At 32.9% G+C, this 18,317-nt stretch overlaps 2 protein-coding genes across 2 annotated transcripts; both read left to right on the forward strand.

Annotated features, from left to right (window-relative positions):
* Positions 1 to 2,810: 2,810 nt before the first annotated feature.
* On the forward strand, positions 2,811 to 4,618 carry LOC131852943 (uncharacterized). The gene is made up of 5 exons (XM_059203698.1): positions 2,811 to 2,992; positions 3,083 to 3,244; positions 3,336 to 3,497; positions 4,181 to 4,237; positions 4,508 to 4,618. The coding sequence occupies exons 1-4, from the start codon at positions 2,813 to 2,815 to the stop codon at positions 4,235 to 4,237; spliced, it is 561 nt and encodes a 186-aa protein (XP_059059681.1). The 5' UTR covers positions 2,811 to 2,812; the 3' UTR covers positions 4,508 to 4,618.
* Positions 4,619 to 13,494: 8,876 nt separating this feature from the next.
* LOC131852945 (uncharacterized) lies at positions 13,495 to 14,426 on the forward strand. Its single transcript, XM_059203700.1, has 4 exons — positions 13,495 to 13,676; positions 13,767 to 13,928; positions 14,020 to 14,181; positions 14,367 to 14,426. The coding sequence occupies exons 1-4, from the start codon at positions 13,497 to 13,499 to the stop codon at positions 14,415 to 14,417; spliced, it is 555 nt and encodes a 184-aa protein (XP_059059683.1). The 5' UTR covers positions 13,495 to 13,496; the 3' UTR covers positions 14,418 to 14,426.
* Positions 14,427 to 18,317: the final 3,891 nt, after the last annotated feature.

The raw sequence follows: 18,317 nt of genomic DNA on the forward strand, positions 1-18,317 counted from the left end.
GTATATCAACAATGCCTTCCGTGTTATCATTAGCATAGTGGCCAATAGTCCGATGGGAGGGGCGGCACAGGCTGGGATAATGGGCTCAGGAGGGCCCCTTCTGACCGTTAAGCATCGCTTTGGGGACCCGCTCCTTCTATGACTCTACCTCTTGTAGAGATACGTGTGGAGAGGGTGCGGCTACACAGAGGTGTAGGTGGTCAGTCTCAGGGGTTCAAGTTTGCCGTACATACAATAGGCGCCGAGATGGGGGGAAGGCGCATCCTGCATTCCGGTGCGTCTTCCCCACGGTGGGCGGAAACTGGGAAGAGTTACCCCCCCGCGTTGATGAGGGTTGACCATTTTAGTAACCGCCGCTGGGGTCGCGGTTGATTGCGAACTTGTTCCCGCGACCCCGGCACTATGGCGGCGAGGAGGAATAATGTGGGGTTTTTAGTGAGTGAGTGAGTCTCACAGTACCCATTCGTTCAACCCCTAAGACGTACGAGTCGCCATGAGAGATTTTCCCCATTCAAAAAAAGGCGGTTGCACTTATAACCATTCATAGAAAAATACAAATAAAACACAGTTGCTTTTTACACTACTAATTAAAAATTGATTACAGTTTTAGATTGTTGAATTGTCGATATTTTTCAACAATTTTAAGAACATACCTTTAAATAGAAAACACGATACCTGTAGCGAAGCGTGAATAATATTCGTCTAAAATGAATGAAGGCGTCTTTGTTTATGGATTTCATTGATAAATTATAAATAAAAACATAATATATGATGTTATCTATATCAAGTAATAATTAGATTTAGATTAAACGGTACTATTAGCTACTGTGTGGGTAATTCCAATCCGTTACGTAAATTACAAAGGTTGTCACATGTCAATCGTTTATTATTTTATCTTTTTATTGGGGGGTTAGTTGCGGGTAATATAAAAGAAAAACCTTGGATGATCATCTTTGCTACTTATTAATTTAAAAAAATCGAAATATTTGAAAATATATGACTACACAATAAAGTACAATTTTCGTACAAAAAAAACACTGGCACTTGGCACTTCAATCCCGCGGAAGGCTGAGTCATTCCGCGGGTTTGGTGTGAGTACTACATATAGAGATACACAATCCAACAAATAAGGGTAAAAATTTTCTAATTGCTATTCTTAAATCTGTAAAAGTTATATGCATAATATTATTTATGTGATACGAGAATATACAACATACGAGATGGAAAAATGATGGTAGACTACGGATTTTCCTATGCAACTAGAATGACCAATGACTTGAACCCCACGATGCAGAGAACTAGGTACAAAGACTACCTCGACCTAGGAATGGATGAAATGAGGGCAACGTTAGGCAACTGTTTGTCAAACACAGAACACTGTAACACCCTGCGAGATTTAAGAGCAGTTGTGAGCATTCTTATTTTATTTTTTAAGGATTCATCGTTCTATTCATAGATTTATCTAAGTCGCGTATGTAGACAATAAAGTTATTTATTGAATCATAATTTAAAGTAGACTATAGATCATCAGATGCCGTTAGTATGACAAGTTTACCATTTTAGCCATCGTCTTAATAAGTGAGTTAAAAAGATTCTTTTTTAGTTCCTTGGTTAGCTATTTTATCTAAAATAGCTGTCCTGTTTATATACACACATACTCGTCTACATATATGTATGTTACTCTATTTGTAAGTGCGGACAAACCGCAAATGTTCCAAAATGCAATGTTGTGAAATAATTTATACAGATTAATGAAGTTTTTGTAGCTATATGTTTATTACTTACTAACTGACTCTTGCAACTTCATTTGCGTTAAATTTTTCTTATAATTGCAACATTTTTCTTCGCAACTCAGCTCCTGATAGTAGGGTGATATTATATACTACAGCTTCCTGCGATAAATAAGCTAACACTATAATCTTTTTCAAAATTTGATCTCTAGCGCGGCAGATTAACTCAAACAACCAAACTCACATACTTTACCTTTTTATAATATTACTATGTATTAATTCATGGAAAACTTTTAGTGTACCCCACGTATCTGCAAACAATAACCAACAGACAAATCATCTAAAATGTAAGCCTTTTATTATCTACTTTATAACTTACTATAAAACATATATTTAAAGTTTACGATACTACCTTTCAATCTATACAAGCCATAAATTTCTAAAGATATTGAAATTGTTATCATCAATTAACCAAGGTATATATATTGGATATTTTGAAAAAGCTGTTATATCGATCAACGGTAGGTGAGTGTACATTCGTTCTAATATCTAATGATCAAACAGGAATTTGAGATATTATATTAAAAAAAAAATCATTTATAGTATTGAAATATAATATGTATGTTCAATGATACAAAGTGCACATTGAGTGCATTTATTTAGATCATAGTTGCAACTCAGTAGGACATAAGTCCCACTGTTGGACACTGGTTGTCTATAGGAAGATTTAGACTTTCATATCTGACTTTTTGTTTAGTTGATCTTCTCATGCACTTGCCAATTAAATAAAATTATTTAATTTGAATAAGATATATGATTCTCAGATATTTTGTGCTCTTTATGTCGTGCTTTTTATGTCTACATAAGAAGATAACCTAGGTATTAGTATTGATTTAGTAGATAATAAACTTTATTTTCTACCAAATTTGTACCAAATTTTATTCAGGTCTGTTTAGCCGTTTATACGTAATTAAGTAACATTTAAGTTGGTCAAATATCTTCATAAATTGTTAATAGGCTCATTTCTTAACAAAAAAAAAACGTCATAATGTTTTTATGATCAACAGACAAAAACTTGAATCATGAAATCCCTGGCTGTATTCGTCGCTCTCCTGGCCGTGGCCTCCGCCGCCCGCCACAGATGGACCCTGGGACAGCTGTCCGAGGCCATCGAGAACCCCACCACCAACCCCTCCCTGTTGCCCGCTCTCAAGACCGGCCTCAACGCTTACATGGACGCTATCTTCTCCGGCCTTGACTACGTAAGTACGCAAAAACAAGTTAATGTATTAAAACAAATTCAAATAATACTTATTACGAAACTAAAAATAACCTTTTTATTATTGTTATAGGAATACATCTACATCGGAACCGCCCCCATCGATCTGTCCACCTGGAGTTTGAACGAGCTGTCCGCAGCCATCGAGAACCCCAGCACCGACCCCGCTCTCCTGCCTTACCTCAAGGATGCCCTCAACGCCCTGATGGAAGGTCTTTACTCTGGATCTGCCCAGGTATATAATATTTAAAATTGTACTATTTCTTCCTTAGTGTTACTAATGACAGCAGAATAATTGTATAATAATTAACAATGCTTTATTTCAGCCCGCTTACTCCGTCATCATCCCCGCAAGAGACCTTTCCTACTGGAGCTTGGGTGAGCTCTCCAGCGCTCTCCAGAGCCCCGAACTGAACCCCGCTCAGGCCCCCTACCTGGTCGATGGTTTGAACAGCCTCATGGCCGCTAACTTCGGAGGTGCCAACGTGGTGCGTAAAAATAATGAATACTTCTTAAGTAACAAATTAACGGGTTGCTCACAGTACTTGATTTTACTATTACTACGATTTAGTTTCCAATAATCAACTATATTTATTAGCTATGTTATATATATAGAAGATAGACTATACAATCTATATATGGTAGTTGTTAACTTATAAATTATATTAACTTGGGAAAATAATACTAACATACAAATTGCGTATCCTTACTAAGTATTTTACAAGTATGAAGAGTTTTAGTTTTGTCATTTTATATTCTCATTAGTGCCATGACTTAATCCTATATTAGTAAGAAAGTTTTAACTTTATTTAATATTTTGGCATCGTGTTAATTGGTTATTGAATTTTGTTAGCAGTATCTACTTGTGGACAATAAATATTATTGCTATCATAAATTATCCCATGCGGACACGTTATCAAAACAAAATTATCATACGTGTTAATCTAGTACTTTGTTTATCTGTGTGCCAAATATCATGCAAATCTGTTGAGCTCTTTATGATTGAGTAAAAACTATACACATACTTAAACACCTCGACAATTTGTCATGTAACACCTAATATTAGGAAAATGAATATTGTAGGTGTCTACAATCAGATCATAGCATTTTTACGATTGTGGAAAGAATTTTAGGCTTAACTTTAACGTCTTTGTTTCTTTTTCTTTCACAGCAATCTATTGTGTTGGCTATTCCCTTGGAAATCGTCGCTGCCAGCGCTTCCGCTTAAGTAAGATATTAAATATTTTTATTAAACAGATTATATACTATTACATATATTGTTTTGTCACATTATAATTACATCTTGGTCAGAAAATGCAAATGGACTATAATACTCAACTATATGACGTATGGTGTTGTAAACTGTCCGTCAGGATGGTCCATACAAATAGTTATAAAAAACTATGATGCAACTAGATGACAGTATGATGCATTATAATTAAAATATTCAAATTTTTTTATTCCGTGTGATTAATTTTATATTTCTTTTTTTCTGCAGGTATCTGAACGTATCTGAAGTCTGTCTCGACCCCACTACACATCATACGAAACCTAGCATACCAAAAATAACTGAGTAAATAAGTAACAAATGACTAAAACAAATAATAAATAAATGAGTACACAATATTCTTTCTTGTTTATACTTAATTTTTATACTCCTAAATATATATACTAAATATACCTAATAATTAATATTGATTAATTAAATTAAGAGTAATGGGTAGATATTAACTATCATTATACATCTTTTTCAATACCAAATAAACAGATTTGGATTATTTAAATTAAGATTAATATCTAATAACTATAATTATATAAAATTTTATATTGCTAGTAAAGATATTGACAGGTTACCTATCTATTTTTTTATTCAAAACGTATATAAGTAGTTTGCCTGTTCCAATTTTTCGTTAATATAATCGCCACAGGACTTGAACCAGTTATTTAAGGGTAGTTAATTGGGTTTAAATTCCGACTAACTCACAAATTAATCAGAGAAACAGTAGGCTTAGTCCCCTGACAACATGGCAGAGATAAGCCTACTGTTTCACTGATTCAAATGTGCTTGATTAAATGTAGGTGCTATAATTACAGCGGCAAACGGCAAAGGATAATTGCGTCATGAGTATAATTATGTGTTTTCGTATGTTGATAGTAAATATTATATTTGTCAGCACGCATTTTTTCGTCAGAATATGACTTGGTATCTCTATATACTTACTTATTAGTAGCACATGTAGTTTGTTGTGATATCTAACTACCAAATTTTCCGATGAGCCATGTGTAGAACTTTACTTATTTACTAGTAGCACAGTTTGTTGTGATATCTAACTACCAAATTTTCCGATGAGCCATGTGTAGTACTTTACTTATTTACTAGTAGCACAGTTTGTTGTGATATCTAACTACCAAGTTTTCTAATTAGCCATGTGTAGAACTTTACTTATTTACTAGTAGCACAGTTTGTTGTGATATCTAACTACCAAGTTTTCTAATTAGCCATGTGTAGAACTTTATTTATTTACTAGTAGCACAGTTTGTTGTGATATCTAACTACCAAGTATTCTAATGAGCCATGTGTAGAACTTTACTTATTTACTAGTAGCACAGTTTGTTGTGATATTTAACTACCAAGTTTTCTAATTAGCCATGTTTAGAACTTTACTTATTTACTAGTAGCACAGTTTGTTGTGATATCTAACTATCAAGTTTTCTAATGAGCCATGTGTAGAACTTTACTTATTTACTAGTAGCACAGTTTGTTTTGATATCTAACTACCAAGTTTTCTAATGAGTCATGTGTAGAACTTTACTTATTTACTAGTAGCACAGTTTGTTGTGATATCTAACTACCAAGTTTTCTAATGAGCCATGTGTAGAACTTTACATATTTACTAGTAGCACAGTTTGTTGTGATATCTAACTACTAAGTTTTCTAATGAGCCATGTGTAGAACTTTACTTATTTACTAGTAGCACAGTTTGTTGTGATATCTAACTACCAAGTCTTCTAATGAGCCATGTGTAGAACTTTACTTATTTACCAGTAGCACAGTTTGTTGTAATATCTAACTACCAAGTTTTCTAATGAACCATGTGTAGAACTTTGGTATTTGGTAATGTTTATTAAAATGATAATGAGAGAAATAATGACCAGAACAATATAACATTTTTTTTATTGTAACAATAGCAGTAGTAAGTAGTTGATGCTCATCATTTTAGGTGGTAATGTGTCCTATAATGTTTATAGTACCACAGATACTAATGATCATTAAGATCCGTTCAACAGTTTAGTCCTGATGTGGTCATAATAAGTAGGTAGGAGGTTGCAGTATGTATTGCAATAAATATAATAATAATCATATATTCAGCATAGCATAATACAAAGTGAAAACATAAAAAAATATAAAAGTTAATATCGTGCTATGGAGGGAAGGGGATCGTTAGTAATGTGAATTAATAACCTCATTGCTAGCAATGTACCATATCAGGTTAACCTCCACGCGGTTCCCCTGGAAACCATCGTGATAAATTCCTGGTGAATTTGCCACTGGTGCCCCGCCAGCGTATACAGATAGTGCAGGCGAAGGCATCGCTCCATTATACGCTTTTAAAAAAATCGCGCTATGATACGAAAGGACCTCCACTCAGCTGATGCCGCAGCGTGTCGCTGCAGTACTGATTTTCAGTATATTTATCAACAGTTACATCCTATCAGGCATTCAGCACTATGTATTGAAGATTAAACAATATCATAAATGATCATTACAATATCGTTAGTAATATAATATACGCATATTATACATATTTCAATTACAGTTAACATAATTAAGTTAACTGTAATTGCAAATTAATAGTTGAAGCGTAATGTCAAGAAAATGAAATACTTTCACGACTGGCGTCCTAGATGGGCAGTCAGAGCATTGTCAAATGTGAATTTACAATAAAAAAATACGATTAAAGTGAATGCAACATTTCGCTGGGTATATTTGAATTAAACGTAACAGACTGCGAGTCTATTGTCATCGTTGGATTAATTTAGTTTGTTATCATTCTTTATTGTTTATAGACGGCCCCGATGGTCTAGAGGTTTAGAACATCACCTTACTTCGGATAATCGCGGGTTCGATTCCTCGCACAGCGCAAACGTTTGTATTCATGAGTATGATTGTTTGTGTTGGCCTGGGTGTTTTGTATATATAATAGTATTTAATCAGTTATCTAGTACACACGCTTTAGGTAGCTTAACTTGGGACTAGATGGCGGTGTGTGAATTGTCCTGAGATTGTTATTATTATTATTATTTCCATCAACACAATGTCAGACAGAAATATATGTATATTGACATAGCTTTTTTTTTATATTGACTAGATTCTAACTCACGATCTTTCAGCCTAAGTCAGTGTTTATACAGAATATCGAAAATATATAGAATAATGTAACATGTATTTTATTATATCACATACGTCTATCTTTTTTATAAGAAAAAAATAATATAAATTAATAAATAATATTTATATTGGTTCTCAAACTATGGTGAGTTTATGCGTTACTGCAATAATAAAATTAAGATCACCATCATTGTCTAATTTCTTGGCTATATATAATGTTAATCACATTGACTACATCCGGTCCAAGAGTAGGCCAACATCGAGGGTGACGTAGCTGGACTTCACAACGCGAATTTCACCAACATGTTGACCACCATCATGAATGAGGACTGCCAGCCCAATGGAATGGTCTATCGGCGCTATAGCAGACAAACGTCATCAGTATGACGACCACATTTTAGATTTAGATATTATTCTTAGAAAGCAATACGTATAATATAAGCTAATCTTAAGGTATATATGGATTGTTACATAAGTAATATTAAGTTGCCTGTATTAAAATAAATAAATAATTAATCAATCATCTCATTGAATTTATCAACCTCTATGAAGATTAAAGTTTAAATCAGTAATATTTGTCTTTGGAGTCAGTATACGTGTAATATAAATGTAAAGTATGCAATAATTTGGGAGCTATGATGGAGCTACCATCACTACTGTTTTATTATTTCTCTTTATTTATATAAGGTCCTATATAAATAAAGAGATAAAAAAACCACTGTGAAATTTTCACATAAAAAGTAAACATTATGTAGAACCACAGATAACGTAATATTATATAGTAAAACGTATGAAAACGTTTTTTTGAAGCATTGTAGCGAATTCCGGATACAGCTTCCTTTATATAAACTGTCCAAACAGATGTAGAAAGATAGCAACGATAAAAGGCTAAGTTAAAATTCAGGACTTGCATACATAAATAACATCCTTATATACTTGATATAGATTTCATATTAACGCATACGGATAAAGTTATGAAATAGAGTAAATGTTATGAAAATTAAATATTATTAAAGAATGAATATATTAGAGGAAGTATGAAAGTGGCAGCGGTGTCAGAGAGATTGAAGAGTAATCGTCTATCATGGTATGGACATGTAATGCGTAGGAACGAGAATAATATTTTAAGAAAGGTGTTACATATGAATGTTGATGGTTATAAGGGCAGAGGAAGGCCGAAAAAGAGATGGATGGACTGTGTGAAAGATAATATCGTAAGAAAGGAAGTAAATAACGCGATGACTGCGAACAGGGATGAATGGAAGCGAAAAACATATTACGCCGACCTCAAATAAATGGGATAAGGAAGAAGCAGATGATGATGATGATTAAAGAGGAGTTGACATTCAATCAATATAACGGATTATAGGATATGAATAAAGTTTTGATAGTTATATTGATATATACAAATATTCTGCATTAACAATTGAATAAAAATAAAAATACTAAGACAAGGCATAATGACTGACATCATGATGAATTCGATGTAGCACACCGCCTTACTTCCGATTGTCGTGGGTTCGATTCCCCATAGTTTATAATTGTGCGAGGGTTTCTATATTTGTCCATTAACCATAACAAAGCTGGCTGCTCTGCTTAGCTTGGAACTGGATGACGCTGTGTGAATCGTCTAGGGTTATTATTGTTGTCTTTATCATTTACTGATTTGCATTGCTTTGTAGGTCTTACAATAAATTTTTACTATTTTAATTACGAATTTAGGGTTAGTTTTATGCATACCTAGATTTTAGGTGGCGGCATGAGTTATTGAATTATAAATTAAGATGTCTTTTGTGCGAATACTTAAGTATATGATAATATTAGATATAGATATATGATAATATTAGCTACTGTATGAATACGTAATTGATAAGAAAATAGTAGCTACCGGAATTAGTCAAATTTAGGCATATAACAATAAATATTTTGGTGTAGGTACCTATCCTAGTAGGTAAATTGCACCTGTCAATCGGTTATTATTATTTTAATCTTTATTTTATGAGCGTTAGATATATAATATAAATGCTTTGGATAACATTAATAAGGGTAAAGTGATAATATTTTTTGTATTTCCTGTATTGATATTGATTCCTATTCATCCCAGATGATTTAATTACCATACCTACAATTTATTTCTGTCTATATAATTCGAATAGCAAATTATTGCTGACGGCACAACGGATGGTAAGCGATACCACTCATGCGTTGTCATTGTGGAGGATGATGATGCCATGCCTTTTATTCTGTAATTTCACTGTCTTAAAAACTCATAAAACAAAGCAAGCTGCTTAATCATTAAAATAAGTATATGATTCTAGCTGAGTCCACGATTCCATTCGCGTGAAATTTATAGGTGTGATATTCTGATGTGTAAGCTATATTATTGAAAAGTTTTAATAAAATCAATTCAATAGTTTTTGCGTGAAAGAGTAACAAACGTTTATTCATCCATCTATAAATCCACATTCAAAAACTGTCGTGTTCATAATATTAATAAGATGTTCTGTGTGGAATACAGTACTTATTTAGTCTATGTTCTATTTATAAGCTTCATATTACAAATTTTATTCTCAATTGTCACTTATTTCTATTGTTCCTTTTGGTTTCCCTTCCTGGTCCTAGTTAGTATTATTTCTTTGTATAATATAGACAATATACGACACTTCCCTGGTTTCCTTTATCGCTTATATTCTGTTATCTGTGGTTCTACTAAAAAACTACTATTGGAACTTCCAATTACAACACATAGAGTCTATGCATTGAAAATAATTAAAAAATATGTCATCTATAGGTATATGTAAATAAAATTGGAGTGTCTGTTTGTAATATTGAAATAACCGTTTTTTTACTACATGCATATGAATATAAATACGGTACATACACCAAAATCACATTTTTATAATTTATGTCTGTCTGTCTGTCTATTTGTTCCGGCTAATCTCTGAAATGGCTGGACCGATTTTGACTGTATTTTTTTTTGCAACCTTTATTTTAGTAAAATTCTATCATTTTAGAAAAATAAAATTAAACTCCACGCAGACGAAGTCGCGAGTACAGCTAATCTATAATATATAAGAAGAAATTGTAACCGAATCAAAAATATAAAAATACTACTTTTGGAAAAATAACAGAAACAAATTAACTAAAACCAATACAAATTATAGCCACGTTGTTTCGTTGTGCGATTTCCTATCTGAAGCCGGCGATCATTAAAAGAGTCTATGATATGATAAAGCATATACGATTTGATACCTAATTAATCAGGCTGATCTGTTATACCCCGACAAATGGCACGTGAGGAGGTTAGATTGATCAGTTCTGAAGACTGACCCAGATTTTATCGGCTCAAAAGCACAACCCGATTGTATAATTGTACAATTACATGTCATTACCACAAATAGAATTAGCTGAGCCATTTGATACAAAGTTTATGTGTGGAGGGTATATAATACAAATAGCAAACATTTTATTCAAATAAACTTGATTAAAAAACAAACATAATAATACATTTGAGTAATCACATTTATCCTTCTTTAAATTCACCGCTTAATCAGAAAGGTTCACAAGAAAAACGAGCAAGAAACTAGCGTGTTGCTGTTTTAAATATTCGTTTTAACTTTACATTTTTAAGTCGGAATGTGTGAATACAAACTACCAACTAGCACTGATATATTAGGGTCAAATATTTAATATACGTGTATGACATTAAATCTGTCGTAGTGACTAGAGCAGACCAATTCCTACAAGCAGCACTCATTCACGAGTATGATGCAATATGCACTTTAAAGTAGACCTGATTTATTAAGTGTTAATTTTGTCGTGCTGCCTGAAGCTATAGGTTTTCCTTGATGTTGATTCAAAGTTTAAGATTATAACGATACATACTCTGTACATCACAGAAGACCGAAGAGCTGGCAGCTACCTTGGACAAAGAATTAGTCTAGCTATTCAAAGAGGGAACGCTGCCAGTATCTTCGTAACTTTGCCTAAAGGGACCCCTTTCAATAATATATTTTAGTTATTATATTATATTTTTTAAGCTTTTCTTTTTAGGTTCGTAGTTGTACAATTAAGTTATGTAAATATTCTAAATATACATGTCGTAAACTTTAATGACGTAAGATGACTTTCTGTAGTATACATAAACTTCATTTGGTACATCACTCTCACTTATTTCAGACGTTGAGCAGCTTGTTTTGTACGCTCTGTTTATAGGGTGTGATTAGGCAGTAACCTTACGAGATAGGAGGCATTGTAATATTCTGGAAGGATGACATTTGAGTGGCAACATGTTAATGTAATGTTCGTAGTGTTGTCCACGTATATAGGTTATGATTATCGCTTATTATTATGATATAAGTAAGTATCCTGATATCCTGAAATTGCTCGCGATTCTAATTAGATAAAAAAGTTATACTCACGAAAAACTATGCAGTTCGAATTAAGGATTTAAAAAAGATTTTTAGTTTTCTCACCTTACTTCTAAGGTAAAGTGGTGTAGTTTCATAAGATGGTACTGTTAGTGCACAGTACCTACACGCTGGATGCTGTAGTAGAGGATAGAATGAGTATTAAGTCGTGTCAGTTAGCTCATCTTGGCAAATTCACCACTTTTCAAGAGAGGTCGCTTTTAAAGAGTAAATTCTGATAGGGCTTAGTCTTCACTACAATGTTTCCAAAACCTAGTAGTTATAGCAGGAGTAAGAGAGTAGGAGTAGCAGGTTATAGGAATATAACAGAATTACAAATGTACAAGTACCAAGTACATTTTAATTTCTTATTGCATATATCTACGCATTATTTATTTTCTATAGTATATTAGTATATTGTTGAGCTCCACTAGCGTCAACTGTTAGCGTAGGCGGGTGCACCAATCAATTATCATCCATAATATAAAAAAAAACCCATTACAAGCGGTCTCAATTTAGTTACCGTGAAAATTATAAATGACGAAATTAATAAAAAAAAACAAAGATTTTATATCATCTAACTGTAACAAGTAATATTTTGAAAAATATTTCAGGAAAGTAAATTGTGAATTACTTTGAATTCCTTTCATTTTTGACTCATACAAACCTTTGATGTGTGTACCCTTTGTGCCCCACGTACCTATCAGTATAATAAACATACAAATCATTAAATTACGTATTTTATTACTTGATTGGTTGCGTTCGGCCAATTTACCTGCTATTTAAATTAATAGAATCATTAGTATGTTGTCCCATTTTCTTCAAGCCCTGCTCCTAAAGGTTAACCAGAGACTAAAATATTCCACAAGAATTGACTTTTCAAATATAAAAAAGTTTAACTAATAACTAATACTTCTAAACTTTAGTGTAATCAAGTAATACTATCTGTATTCTCGTCATTTCCCGTATTTGTGCTCTCGTGAGAAATCATTTAGTTTTCGTTCCTAAAGGAATTTTTAGGTAATGTTGTTTAGATTCTTAATTGAGATATATTAAAACATTTATACGTAAATATTATTTTACCATTCCAGACTTAGTAATTTCGTTTGTATGTTGATCGATGAGGGTGGATGAGGAGCTATGGGTTTTACGTGACTACACAGTAGCGGTATGGTTATTTCTGACCTCTTCAGCTAAATTTCGTGAATAAATGCCAACATACAGACTTTCTTACCATTACAATTTTATTATAATAAATATCTACATACAATAAAAATATATTTAAACTTTATGATATGATTTATTCAATCTACAGGCCATAAATTTCTAAAGATATTGATTCTATTATCATTAACTTAGGTATATATATACCCAATTTTTTGATGAAGTTATTATATCGATCAACGGTAGGTAAGTAGACAGCTTTTATACAGACTGACCGAACAAGAATAATACAGTAATATAGAAAATCCATATTATTACAAGTGCTAAAGTGTGACTGTTCGTTTGTTACCTATTTAATCTGTTTTTGTAGAAAAATATGCAAATTAGTTTAGGCATTTAGAGCAATATAGTAATAATGTTCATTGTTTAAAAATTTGCATTGTCAAGACGTTAATAGGCTCATTTCTTAACAAAAAAAAAAACGTTATAATGTTTTTATGGTCAACAGACTAAAAACTTGAATCATGAAATCCCTGGCTGTATTCGTCGCTCTCCTGGCCGTGGCCTCCGCCGCCCGCCACAGATGGACCCTGGGACAGCTGTCCGAGGCCATCGAGAACCCCACCACCAACCCCTCCCTGTTGCCCGCTCTCAAGACCGGCCTCAACGCTTACATGGACGCTATCTTCTCCGGCCTTGACTACGTAAGTACGCAAGAACAAGTTAATGTATTAAAACAAATTCAAATGATACTTATTACGAAACCAAAAATAACCTTTTTATTATTGTTATAGGAATACATCTACATCGGAACCGCCCCCATCGATCTGTCCACCTGGAGTTTGAACGAGCTGTCCGCAGCCATCGAGAACCCCAGCACCGACCCCGCTCTCCTGCCTTACCTCAAGGATGCCCTCAACGCCCTGATGGAAGGTCTTCACTCTGGATCTACCCAGGTATATAATATTTAAAATTGTACTATTTCTTCCTTAGTGTTACTAATGACAGCAGAATAATTGTATAATAATTAACAATGCTTTATTTCAGCCCGCTTACTCCGTCATCATCCCCGCAAGAGACCTTTCCTACTGGAGCTTGGGTGAGCTCTCCAGCGCTCTCCAGAGCCCCGAACTGAACCCCGCTCAGGCCCCCTACCTGGTCGATGGTTTGAACAGCCTCATGGCCGCTAACTTCGGAGGTGCCAACGTGGTGCGTATCTTATTACTAGTATTAATATTTCGTAACAAGTCAGCATTTGATTTCAAATATTTACTAATGTTTTTATGATCATGATAGTACATTATTCGAATTACATATATTTACGAATTAAATATAGTACAAGTAGTCAATTATTAGAAAAAGGTTAACATTAATTTCTTTTTTTTCTTCCACAGCAATCTATTGTCCTGGCTATTCCTTTGGAAATCGTGGCTGCTTCCGCCTAAGTCGTAAAGCTCTCCTCTGTGAGGAACGCCTAAGTGAGTTGTTTACACTGTTTACAAATGTATTCACTGCAACTACAATATTAAACACATACTATTTAGCATAGGCAGATTGTACAAAATTGTCTTCATGTATATCTCTCATATTTATTGTGCAGACATGCATCTTGGTTGCATACTGTATTTTAGTTTAAAGAGATACATTAGTGAAATTACTGGATATTGGATTGGTCTATAGACATGAAGCTGTAAGTGATGAGTTCATTGCTTGACATATTACTATTTATCATATACCTTTCATAATAGCAAATACAGTATTGAAACAATGAAGAACATTTTTCTAAATCTATAATTGTTAATGTTTTGTATTGTTATTAATTAATTATAATTAATTTGATGTATCTTCTTTTCTACAGGTCGCACCCCGTGCCTCACTCACTCACTCTTGACCCCGTTTACACCATCTGAAACCTAGTTTAACAAAATAAATAACTAAATTTTATATGTTTTCTTTTATTTACACAAAAATACATGTTCTGTTAAAACATAATTATATCTAATATAGTTAATAAATTATATATGTATACATGCCCATTTTTTATTCGCTGTCCGAATTTTCATATTTAATGAAAATGATGAAATACTCATTTATTATTTAAGTGGTCACTTAACTTACTTCTAAAGGATCTTTAGTACTAAAATAAGGTAATAATTGACAACAGGGTTATCCTGTCCATTCGTGTGTTTATAATAGATGAATAGATGTAATACTGTATTTAGGCACAGAAAAATACATGAACAAATAAAATAAATGAAGGTGATTTTAACTGCTGCAAAGGTGAATAGGCAGTAACAACATCATTTCATCAGCGTCCTTTCTAAGAGTGTAGACTACCTGTGCATCTAACATCATTTAAATTAGTTCAGTAGTTTCCGCTTCTTATTCAACATTACAGAAAAGTAATTTTCAGTCTAGTATAATTTTGGAGACCTTGAATTTCGTAATAGAAGAATAACAACGACATTATTAAATTAGTTTTGTATGATGGAACTTCAGGAGCACTCAGTGAATCAAGGAATTTACTGGAAAATTTAGAATAGAATAGAAAATCATTTATTTAAATAAACTTACATTGAAGCACTTTTGAATAGTCATCACATTTTTTTTAATCTCTCTTTCGGAAAGCTGTCTCATCACAAGAAGAACAAGCAAGAAACTTGTGTGTTGCTCTTTTAAATAATTTTATTCTTACTTACAATTTAAGTTTAAGTGTGTGAATACAAACTACTGATTACTAATTCAATTAAATAATCAAATAGAAAAAAATATTTAATAAACGACAACTGGTTAAACAATTAATAAGAGGAGGAAGAGAAGTATATTTCACTAATTCTCCTTCAACATTGGTAATCATGTCCACGTCGATTCTTGCGGCTTGGTCATTTTGCAGACTTAAAATTCATCTTTTAGGAAACAATGAATTGTTATTTGTTTTTGGTCACCATAAACGGAAGGTATAAGTTCTTCAACCGAACTAACAGTGTGACAGAGATTATAAAACAAAACAATTTGCCCTTCTTCTTCCTAATACGTTCCTTCGCAATAATTTAGCAATGAATAAGAAAGTGCATCTGTGTGATGTGTCGTCAAAGCATAGAGATCTTTAAGCATGTTTTTATATCATCGGCCTTTGTTCCCCTTGGTACTATTGTCAACGTTTGTTTAAAATCGCCACAAAGCAGCATTTCAGCGTTACGTAGACCGATTGGTCATTTTACGGATATCTGTGAACAGCCTCTACTGTTTTCGATGTGCCATAGTTGACTTGTTCCAAATTATTAAACAGCAATCGTGTAAAACCTTCACTTTATGACTATTTGTAGATATACCACTGACAGGGTATACACCCAATCCCTATAGGTTTTGACATAAGTGTACATACGTACACTTATGTCAAAACCTATAGGGATTATGAACATCATATGAGTTTCTTTGCCGCCAGGTTACACAGTGGCCACTATTTCAGACGACGCTATAGCAGTAGCTCTTTTTCTTTGAGCTCGTAATTATGCAAAGATAATTTTAGCGAGAAGGGTTTCTCCCATCCAACAGTGTGCTCCCAGAAACAGAATGTCTTCCATGTCTAGTTCCAGTAGATCATAGTTTATTTCCGCAGCGTATTCTATTTTATAGGTCCATTCTATTGTTGCCGGTGGCAAACTATACTGAGAGATATAGGCGCTATACTCACCCAGAAGAAAACTTTCGGACGAAGTCGATTGAGAGATGAAAATATTGTAAGTTGATTAAATTAACGAATTACGCCATCTATTGATTTTTTAGAGAATATAGTTTAGATGTTTTGTATTTAATCAGAGTCCCAGAAGCCTTTAGTTAGTATGTTTGTACTGAATAATACTGAATATAAAGCTATTATTATAATTATTATTACAACATTAATATCCGAAAGTCAGAATATGGTATACTTTACCTATTTATTATGTCTGGGAATACTTGAACAAATTAAATGCGATTTCATCATTTAATTTTATTCTCAGTCTTTACCTAAGGTCAAAATGACTTTACTCAAGTAAGTTGTGTACTAAGCTGTATAAGTTGCTATAGATTTTTATAAATCCTACAGGAACTCTTAATTAGAAATTTTACTAATTAAAAGTATCTTAGATGTTGACCAGGGATATAAGCTACTATGCAAATTTTCATTAAGTTCGGAGATTAGCATGTACAAACAGATAAACAGAGAAACAATAAATTTGAAAAATATCTGTAAGTGTTCTAGTGCACTTCTAATTCACTTCCCTCTTACTCTATTGTTTTATTATATATATATATATATTTATTAAATTTCGAGGTTTGTAATATGTGAAAGTAAATCATGAAAATGATAATAATCTATAAATAAATAACAAATAATGTGATGTATTATGTGATACGTTATTAAACTATTTATACTAGGTACGTGAATAATGAGGACTACACATCTATAGCCATGGTCGGAAGTTCCCTGAAACTGGTGTAAGATTATATTTACAGACTGGGTTGTACAAGTAGCTGTTTAATAAAGCTCCATAGATAAAATACCTCCTATTCTAAAGTCAAGGTATTTATTGATTTTCAATTTTTTTTATAGTTTTCTTTTAATTAACACTCTTACTCAAACTAGAACATTACGGTATTAAAAATGAAGCTCTAAAGATGATGAAATCCTATTTAGATAATAGAATTCAAATTGTAGAAATAAATGGTGTAAGGTCCGTAGGTTCCAGTGTTAAAATGTGTGTTCCTGAGGGATCTATTCTAGATCCTTTTTTATTTTTCATTTACATTAATGACCTTCCTTACATGGTAGAAAAAATAGTAGACATAGTTCTGTCTGCCGATGATACTTCATTAATATTTAAAGTCAATCGACATATTGATGATATGAAAGATGTCAACAGTGCTCTCTCTTCTGTTTTAAAATAGTTTACTGCTAATAATATGCTATTAAATGGAGATAAAACTAAGTGTATTAAATTTACGCTCCCCAATGTAAGGAAGGTTGATTCAAAAATCGTACTGAACAATAAACTTATTAACATTGTTGATGGTACTGTATTTCTTGGTATCACATTACACTCCAAACTGCAATGGGGTGCTCATATTTCTAAATTGGCGAATAGACTTAGTTCTGCCGCTTATGTGGTAAGAAGAATTAGACGATTAACAGACGTGGCAACGGCTAAACTCGTATATTTTAGCTATTTTTATAGCATTATGTCATACGGTATTTTATTATGGGGCAAAGCAGCTGATATAAATACAATATTTATTTTGCAAAAGAGGGTCATCCGCTCCATTTACGGTATGGGTGCCAGGGAGTCTTTGAGTGAATGTTTTAA

The sequence above is a fragment of the Achroia grisella genome, unplaced genomic scaffold (assembly GCF_030625045.1).
Source record: "Achroia grisella isolate CSIRO2021 unplaced genomic scaffold, CSIRO_AGI_Agris_v1 utg869, whole genome shotgun sequence".
NCBI classification, from domain to species: Eukaryota; Metazoa; Arthropoda; class Insecta; order Lepidoptera; family Pyralidae; genus Achroia; species Achroia grisella.